This window comes from Sinocyclocheilus anshuiensis, unplaced genomic scaffold (genome assembly GCF_001515605.1).
Source record: "Sinocyclocheilus anshuiensis isolate Anshui unplaced genomic scaffold, SAMN03320099.WGS_v1.1 scaffold1462, whole genome shotgun sequence".
Lineage (NCBI taxonomy): Eukaryota > Metazoa > Chordata > Actinopteri > Cypriniformes > Cyprinidae > Sinocyclocheilus > Sinocyclocheilus anshuiensis.
Window position 1 is genome coordinate 112,525 of NW_015558644.1, and position 9,909 is coordinate 122,433.

The following is a 9,909-nucleotide window of genomic DNA, read 5'->3' on the forward strand; positions in this document are numbered from 1 at the left end:
AAAACGGATTAATCTGTATGAAATTGAATACTGTAAAACTGTAAAACAAAAAATATAAGTTACAGCAGTAAAATGTAAATATTCTTATTTATGGCCATCTTAAATATTAAAATATTACTAATGTAAATATTTTAACATTTTTAATGCTGTAAAATTACAATACTTCTAGCTGTCTCAAAATAATTACTATTGTAAAATTACAATACTAATGTCTAAGAAATATTAGTCAATTTTCCCTATAAAATAAACAATATTTAAAAATAATTTTATTTAACAGATGTAAAATTACAATACTAATATTTATAGCTGTCTTAAAGACAAAGTCACATAGAATGTAGAGAAAACGTAAAACAGATATGACTGACACATTAAGACAAGACAAAATATCTTAGTTACTCATTTATTAATAGATCTGACGTAATCCAAGCACATTTTAAAAGGGCAGGCAATGAGTTGAATATGTTTGCTCAATGTACATGTTTGACAAATGACACACAATTGTAACTGGCATTTGGTAAGTGGGTCCACTGTCCTCCTCTGTCTATATGGTGACTGTTTTTAAGACTACAAGGTCCGTTTCTTGATCTCATCCACCAGATCCGCTCTGGGCACATCAACCTACGGGAAACCCGACAAAATATTAGTTTTTTTTTTTTTTTTTTAGCAACCGTCTCAAAATATTGAAAGGAAGCCTAAGCCTGCAGACTCCAAACGATAGAGGCATAAAAATTTAAAACTATTTTCAAGATGAATATACATGCAAAACAAGATTGTGACACAAATGTAGCCTGTTTAATGCATAAAATTGTTTTATACTCAGTTAAAATATTTTGTGAATGGCATGACGTAAACGTTTTCACCTCTTCTCGGCTGACTACGTTGCGCAGTTTGACAACTCCGTCTTTGAGTTCTTGTTCTCCTAAAATGGCCACTAGTGGAATCCCAGTTTCCTCACAGTGCTGCAGTTGGCTCAACAGCTTTGGGTTTTTCTTATATAAAACTTCAGCCTACAGCACATAATACATAGTTCAGAGTCAGAGATCCACAATCCAACTCCAAATTTATTTTGTTTTTTCTTGATACGACATTCAAGCAAATACAAACCTTGATTCCCTCATTCCAGAGCGCATTGGTCAGTTTGAGTCGCTCTTCTAGAAGGTTCTTCTGCGCTGAGGCCACCAGCACTTGAGTTTCAGTGGTGCGCACCTTCTCTGAAGATGCCTGGAGGAGATGGGATCATTCCATATTTGTATTTAAATACCTTTCATATTAAAATACAGTGCCACCATTCTAAAAATGTACTTAATTAAAAAATAAAATGTAAATACATTTAAAATGCATTCAATAATTAACTCCTTCTCAAGCACCCCGTTTTGGCATGGGAACATAAATGACATACCCCCAAAAAAAGGTTGCTGCTCATGAGTCTTTCTGACTAGATACATAACCAACTTATAGTTACAAAGCTGACACTTGAAAGTTTACTGTTCGAGACACAGAATTACTCAGACTGTTATGAATATGGAGATATATAAGCTAAAACATAAACACAAAAATAAGAATATGTGGCTGTGGTAAATGATTTTAGAAACACAATGAAGCTGATGCCACAAATCTGCTCATGCTTCAGTTCAAATTTGAGGACGTTATCTCTAAAACTGCATTTTATGAAACATTTTCTAAGACCATGTCGTGTGTCATTAGAGAAGGCTAATAAAATAATTTATTGTAAGCTCCCCTGCATGCTATTGTCTGATATCTGGCCCCGCAAACTGTCCCATTCATGTTTCTATTGTTCTCACTCCACGAACCTTTCACATCTCTGCCAGGTATGAGATGTAATCCTCATTTTTCTTTTGTTTTTATTCAGCCATAATTAGCCTTTATTCTGGTATTACATGGCTTAAAAATAAACAATCCTTCCAAATGTTTAAAAAGCATTAAATAATTAAATATTTAAAACAAAACATTAATATTCCCAGTTTTTTTTTCATATTATATTTAAATGTAAAACAATATTGTATAACGCAAGCTTCCCAAACAGACTATTATACAGGCTATCATTATACACCCTTAAACCTACCCCTCTTTCTCTTACTCACCTCGGCCTTCTGCTCCATGATGGAAAAGATCCTCTCAATCCCAATGCTGACACCCACACAGGGTACTTTCCTGCCCTTGGGGTCAAACATGCCCACCAGACCATCGTATCGCCCTCCGCCGGCCACACTGCCAACGTTTACACCAGCTTCATCTGCCCCGTTCTGCTCTGCAGGCGTGGACACCAGTGCTGGGATGGTCTGGGAGAGAATCGCTTCATAAATCACACCAGTGTAGTAGTCCAGTCCTCGAGCCAGACTCAAATCAAACACCACCTAGAGAGAGAAAAAGATTTAAAAATTAATGAGGGCAAACGAAATGAACAAGATCACAGATGCAGAGTGTGAATGGGTGTGAAAAAAGAAATAATGAACATGAAATTATAACTGCATTTACTGAAATGAAACACCCTTGAAATAAATGTTATAGGGTGTGTATTTCTTATCTAATGGGTCATAAAATGTAAGGAAGATGCATGTGGAGCATAAAAAAATAATCGGGTGTGAAGTGAAACAGCATCAGCAAGTTAATTTTGAGTTTTTGTTCTAACTAGCTGTATTTAAGTCAGTTTGGTTACAAGTTGTCACATCAAGCTGCGTAGCTCCACCCACAGTGAAATCTCATTGGTCCAAAATACTGCTCTATATTACACAATTGACTATGCTCTGATTGGCTGAAAATCTGTTCCAAATATCATCAAATTATCTTCATTTGTGTTTTTTTTTTTTTGTTTAGCAAACACTAATACAATATAATGCCCATGCTATGTAAGTAAGAAAAGATAAATGCAATTATTTTGATTGATAAATATTCGATTAGAAAAGACTGCAGAGTAGAAGAATTTTCACTACAAACCTTTTGTTCAGTATTAAGGACAATAGGGAATAACTTTTTCTTTTGGCACGTTCTTGACCTCTGACCTCACCTTGTCTGTGACCTGGAAGAGCTCCAGGTAGCTGAAGAGCAGCTTCATATCCGTGAGCCCAGCGCAGGCCTGTTTGTTCTGGGACAGTTTGCGGTCCTGAAGCAGCCGTTCGGCCAGATCCTGCCCACCTGGAGGTCAAAGATGTCAGCAGATGTAGGAAAACACAAGAGGTAACACATCTGGCTGGGTAAAACTGTAGGTGACTGTTAACACTAGAACCGCCACGGGGTAAATTTTACCCGTGGCTGTTTTTAAAACGTACATAAAAGATTTTAAATAAAACATTCAAGTCTCCCAGTCACTGACTTTTACTAAAATTGTGTGATTTACAATCCCCTGTTGTTAAAAACTGTTTAGATAAAACCAGATAAAAAAACAGGGCATTTATACCTATAAGCGCCAGCGCGGGTCAAATTTACCCGCTATATAATGACTGTATGTTCGCGCTGTCATTTTCGTGCCGCTTAAGTTTTAAACATAGTACATTGCTAGGCGACGCCTTTCACTCACGGAATTAGCGGTCATCAGTTTCATAAATAAAGACAAAATGAGTAAAAGAAGGCGATTTATGAATGATGAAGAGGTATAAGAAGCACTAAATGCCTTGAGCGATGGAGTCTCTGATGGTGGGGAGATAAGTAAAGCGTCCTGTCGGCTCAGCATCTGACGGCGATCAACATATCATATTTAGACGTTTTATCCTAATGTTACTCATAATTGTTCAAAAATTGGATTAATTATTACATTTTTGTTTTGCCATTTCTATCGTTTATTGTTCGCTTCTGTGTTGCTATTTATTCTAGCCTGTTTCCTGAAGAAACCGTTATGAAAAGTGACTAGTGTAGCCTGCATAAAAAAGTCTTGAACATAAAACAACATGACAAAAATATAGTTGATGACTAGACATAATCATTTCATGACTCTAGACACTTCTTTGTGAAGACAGTAGCATAATATAGTGAAATAATATGTTCTTTAGCCATATAAAAAGAGCTGTCATGTGCGTGGGTAAAATTTACCCGCTGGCGCTTTTAGGTATACAGCGACCTCTGGCGGTTCTAGTGTTAAATGTGGGAGTGATGAATGTTTACTCACCCTGCATGCTGACATACTCCCCGATCCGATCACCCACATCCTCTGAAAGACCTTTCTCATTCACCATCTCCTTTTTTACATCCTCCCAGGCCATCTATAAACACAACGAGCACGTCAAACCTTAAATTAGGGATGGGTTGACAATATTGATTAACTGAATTTAATTAATCACATCCCAAATCATTTGGAGTGTGCCTCCTATCCAATAAGTTTTCTGCTTTGTTACTTTCGATATGAAACAAAGTCTCAGCTTTCAAATTCTGCTAATTCTAATCACAAAATTCAAACAATAAATACCGCTTTGACATTTAACGGCTCAAGTTTGATCTCTCACCTTGTCTAGTTTGTCCACTGTGGAGCAGATTGTGCGGAACTTCTCATCAGGAACGCCGCACACAGCAAACATTCCATCTAGAATGCGTCTGTCATTCACCTGAAGAAACAAAAATGACATGACTCATAAAAGACAAAAATGACAAGGGCTCTAATGACGATGGCTGCATCCGAAAGCTTAGGCAGCTGACTTGTTGCAGTGACTCTTCAGGCATCTGTGCACAAAGGTACCTCTCAAAACTGATTCAGGACAGGCTCCTGAGGTAGCTAATAGTTTAATGATCTAAACAAAATAGACAGCTTTGGTGATAACTAAGCAATATTAAAGGGGTCATCGGATGCAAAATTCACTTTTGTTGTTGTTTGAACATAAATGTGTGTTGGAAGTGTGTGTACACATCAATCTTATAATGATAAAAATCCACCCAGTGTTTTTTTTTAAATCCCTATTTTAAAATCCCCTGTTCTGAGATTACTGTCAAAATGACGTAGTTCTGCACAGGCCCCTCCCACGATAATTGATTGACAAGTCTGTCTTACCTTAAGACCTGCCCTGAGTGAGCTGAGAGCTGTCCATCATTGTGTCGACTCCGGTGAAGGGGAAGACAAAAATGTCTCCGATTAAGCGATTGAGGTGTTTTGTTGCTGGATGTAATAATGAACATAGCAGTCGTCATTTACTCCCGACATCTGAGCCGCTGAAGACGCAGAGGTTTAACGTTACTTTAGTTTTTGAAAGGAATGCGCCGATCCCCGATCTGCCTAAATGCGTTTAAGTTCAAGCGAATCATTCATGATCCAGCTTCATAAGTGAGTATAAGGTTTTTTTAATGAATCTTTGCAAATCGCCTTTCCTAATATGTGCTAGTTAGCAAGTTTCGCAGCAGTTATAACTGCATGAATAAGAATGGTGACTTTAATGCAAGAATGGAAGAGAGGGGCGGGTGAGCAGAGCTCATTAGCATTTAAAGGGACATGCACCAAAACGGGTGAACAGAGCTGTTTTTGCGAGGGTGTTGTTTTACACTACCATTGAGAAATTTGAACCAAAGTATGTTATAGACTTTTCATTAAGACCCTAAAGAATCATATCAACTTGTGGAAATATATTTTCCACATAATATTTTCTAACTCGAAATGACATCAAGTGTGGACAAAGTTGGTCAAAAACGTACATTTACACACAAACTTCATCTTTTAGACGCCATCTCTATTTTCTAGCTCAACTGTCACAGAATGGAATGGAGAGGATAGTGGGATATCTTAGGCAGTGATGGATACATCTACGCTGCCTTCAAAAATCAATCAGATGAAGGCATCACAGCAGACAGGATGTGACATAGGGCGATATTTAACGCGCATCTTGTCAGTAAAGCTGGTTCTGTAATCAGCGGTAAATCTCCATCACGTGCGGGCTTTCGCATTGAGCAGCATTAAATACACACAAACTTCATCTTTTAGACGCCATCTCTATTTTCTAGCTCAACTGTCACAGAATGGAATGGAGAGGATAGTGGGATATCTTAGGCAGTGATGGATACATCTACGCTGCCTTCAAAAATCAATCAGATGAAGGCATCACAGCAGACAGGATGTGACATAGGGCGATATTTAACGCGCATCTTGTCAGTAAAGCTGGTTCTGTAATCAGCGGTAAATCTCCATCACCTGCGTGCTTTCACATTGAGCAGCATTAACTACACAGAGCCGTTGTTCACTGACGAGTTGCGCAAAACCACGTTCATATTCGCGCGATTTTTTGCGCAGCTCATCAGTGAACAACGGCTCTGTGTAGTTAATGCTGCTCAATGTGAAAGCTCGCAGGTGATGGAGATTTACCGCTGATTACAGAACCGGCTTTCTGACAAGATGCGCGTTAAATATCGCATGCAATTAATCGTGCAGCCCTAATGTGACACAATCATTGGATTATGAAGTGCCTTGTTACCTTCCAGCCTCAGCCTGCTTCAGCTTTCAGATGCAGCCCACAACACTGAAAATTTCTCATGTTGACCAGCAACCAACCTTAATACGAAAATCTCCAAGATCTAATTCGTTCAGGATCTCGTAGACAATTTTCAGACACTCGGCATCAGCGATCATGGCATCGTACTGACCTGCAATATCGAAATCCTGCAGCCACAAGAACAAGGTTTAGATTCAAATTTAAATAAATAAAAATGAATAATAACAATGACATTTCTATTACTACAATTACTAGTAGTAATAATAATAATAATAATAGCTCATTTTGCTGGGGTCATTTTACTTTTAGAGGTACTTACACACTGGTAGAACTCCCTGTAACGGCCTCGGGTCATGGCTGGGTTGTCTCTGCGGTACACTTTAGCAATGTGGTAGCGCTTAATGTTGGTGATTTTATTCATTGCGAGATAGCGAGCAAATGGGACCTGAGGAGAGAAGAGTCAAGGAGCCAAATGCAACAGCACTGTTGAGTCTTCAAAAAAAACTTTATGCAATTATGGTGAGATGTACATGTGCATTTGGCCATATGCTAGTGATTTTATGAATTGATTAATTAAAAAATAATTAATGAATATAAACACATTTTTAAAACAGCTATGTGTCTGCAAAATTATTCAATATAAGATCAATAAAAACATGTCTGATGGATACAGTGAGGTCATATCTCAGAGACAGAAGTTCTCCTCCCTGGTCCTTCAGATCGTAGATGAGCTTGGAGTCTTCGCCGTACTTCCCTGTCAATGTTTCCTACAGAAACGCAAACAAACAGGGTCATTTACGGTGAATTAATGCAAGTATGTGATGCACAAACTAATGTGTAACAGCTCAAGAGACCTTCAGCTCAAAGACGGGGGTATCGATGGTTTCAGCACCATGGCGTTTAAAGCAGCTAATGATGATGTTGAAAACCTTTTCTCTGATAGCCATCTGCTTGGGGTTATAGTCCCTGGTACCCTATAGAGAGGAAATGAGAGATATAATACAGTAGCTCACTGCAAAAAAAACAAACCTGTGTGTCTAAAATGTCAGTTTTTGTTAACCTTGGCTGTTTTGAGAACAAATGCATGTTTTCCCTCATCTCCTCCCAGCTGAGCTTTGAGCTGCAGCAGTTTGGCCACTTCTTCATCAATCTAAAAACAAACAGTAGAAACAGATTTTATCTTCAGCACACTGAAAATGCAGAAAATGCTTTAGGGTGAATCATGAAACTTGTCAAGAAAATTTCTAAATTATATTTTACCCCAAAATCAAAAAGAACCCCATTTTGCAGATTTATTTTTCCCCTGTGCTATTTTTTTTTCCTGAAAATTAAATATTTTTACACCAATTCTCATTCTTGTCATTCAAAACATCTCAATACATTATGTTTGTATTTGCTGTTTTTTTTTATTATTTTGTACAAATAAGATAATTTTCACTTCTGTCTGCATTAAGGAAATTAAAATTATGGAGGGGGGATGTTTTCAAGTGACCTGTTATTTTCTCAGCCTTTCATTACAATTTAATAACTGTTTTCTATTTTGATATATTGTAAAATGTAATTTCTTCCTGTGATGCAAAGCTGAATTTACAGCAACCATCACTTCAGTGTCACATGATCCTTCAGAAAACTTTCTAATATGCTGATTTCCTGCTCAATAATTTTTCTTATTTTTATTATTGTTGAAACTTGATGTTTAAGAAATGTTTCTTACTATTATCAATGCTGTCAACAGTTGTGCTGCTTAATATTTTTTGAAAACCATTATACAACTTTTCAGCATTATTTGATTAACTTAAAGTTCAAAAGAACAACTTTATTTGAAAAATAAATAATTTGTAAAATTATATGTCTTTACTGCTACTTTTAAGCAAATTAATGCATCCTTGTTGAATAAAAGTATTTCTTTCTTTCTTTTTTTAAATTACTAACCCCAAACAGCACTGTATAAATAGTAAGAATTACATATATTTTCCTTGACTTTGAAGTGAAATGTGACCTGCTATCTTCTCACCCTTTTAGTACATTTATTTTTGTTCTTCAATAAGTTCTGTATGGTTTTGAATGGGGAAACAGGAGGTGAGCAGACAACAGGCGCCATGTAAAGCTAAAAGACATAAAATAAGCAGTGACTGAATTGTGACTGAAATGAAAAGGTACCTGTGATAAAGTCATTCCAGAAGAGAAGCGCAGAGATGACAGGCTCACAGCAGACCGACGGCACATGAGTCCAGCACACAGCCGCGTGGAGACCAGCCCCAGAGCATTCATTATGCACAGTCCAAACACACACACCAAAATCACAGTCCCATACAGTCCAAAAGCAGGTGAACCATCCGATCCCACAAGCAGCAAGGATAATCCAGGTGTGCAGTGGTATCCGCATCAACAAGCAGGAAGAACAGGAGAAAAGTGGTGAGCAACCCTGTCACTAGGGGCCCATAAGAGAGGCATCACAACAACAAAGAAGCAAAACATGAGAGGAGGCCATCAAAATCAACCAGCATCCCTAAACTGAGTTAGAATCACGCCACACTTCTTAGATGAGCACATAAACCATATTAGGGCCTTTTTACCACCCCGTGAAATATAAAGCCCTCACATATGACTCAACTTGCCCCTTCTCATACACTTTTCATGGGTCTTTTTTCATATTTTTATTTGTCATATTTTGTAGATGTGTGTTACAGACATACTTCAGTACAAAGATGAGTCTCATTTTCAATCACTGATCACGTGATTTATCACTGGACACTCAATAGCTTCACATTTTCATTCTACAGCAATCACTATAACTGAATGCATTTCATAATATCCACTGATCAGTACAGATTTATTTACCCATCCATATACAGTAATGATGTCCACCATGACTGACAGATTGCATCAGCTGGCTAACAGCTAGCATCATGCCGCATGTCTAATATAGAATAACATTCATTAAATAATAAATAATGGCATTGGAGTCAATTAAAACTACTAAAAGAGATCATAACCTGTCATGCAGACAAATATTTCTTATTTGAAAACAGACAGCCATTGATCTCACCGTGTGTTCCGTCATTAAGCTTTGAAACGCATCAGATCTCATACTAACCTTTTCTTTACTCGCTTTCTCTGATTTCAGTTTCCTGACGACCTCCCCTTGTGTTTTAATCGCCTCCTGTAGCTGTGCTTTATCGGCCATCGTGCCCCAGAGAGCCGATGATGAACCTGAGGCTTCGACTGAACTGCAGCTACTGCGGGCGCACACGTTAGACGTCCCTGCGCTTGCTCAGATGAACGCTAGGGGCGCTAAGAAATCATGTTGTTGTTGTTGTTGTTGTTAGTTAGTTTTATGGCGGATTGCAACCATGATTTATCAGGTGCATACCGCCACCTACTGTATCGGAGTATGCAGCATGGATTATATCTCAATGAATGCACTTTACATTATAAAAAAATAAAATAAAATAATAATTAATGATAATAATAATAATAATAATAATAA

General features: G+C 37.6%; 1 protein-coding gene across 2 annotated transcripts; it reads right to left on the reverse strand.

Annotated features, from left to right (window-relative positions):
• Positions 1-562: 562 nt before the first annotated feature.
• LOC107680929 (histidine--tRNA ligase, cytoplasmic-like) lies at positions 563-9,695 on the reverse strand. Of its 2 annotated transcripts, XM_016477024.1 has the most exons (14): positions 9,517-9,602; positions 8,580-8,850; positions 7,480-7,569; positions 7,274-7,393; positions 7,091-7,186; positions 6,739-6,864; positions 6,479-6,586; positions 4,455-4,553; positions 4,121-4,214; positions 3,026-3,153; positions 2,103-2,375; positions 1,105-1,221; positions 861-1,007; positions 563-618 (listed from the first exon to the last, which is right to left on the reverse strand). In XM_016477024.1, the coding sequence occupies exons 2-14, from the start codon at positions 8,688-8,690 to the stop codon at positions 565-567; spliced, it is 1,563 nt and encodes a 520-aa protein (XP_016332510.1). In that variant the 5' UTR covers positions 8,691-8,850; positions 9,517-9,602; the 3' UTR covers positions 563-564. The 2 variants fall into 2 exon arrangements, with proteins under 2 accessions (XP_016332510.1, XP_016332511.1); XM_016477025.1 differs by lacking the exon at positions 8,580-8,850 and having other exon boundaries at positions 9,517-9,695.
• Positions 9,696-9,909: the final 214 nt, after the last annotated feature.

Coding starts and splice junctions, on each gene's coding strand:
- LOC107680929 (XM_016477024.1), bottom strand. CDS start 8,690: ATGAATGCTCTGGGGCTGGTCTCCACGCGGCTGTGTGCTGGACTCATG. Junction 7,394..7,479: donor TTGTTCTCAAAACAGCCAAG/GTTAACAAAAAC, acceptor TCCTCTCTATAG/GGTACCAGGGACTATAACCC. Junction 4,554..6,478: donor TTGGAGATTTTCGTATTAAG/GTTGGTTGCTGG, acceptor TTGTTTCTTCAG/GTGAATGACAGACGCATTCT.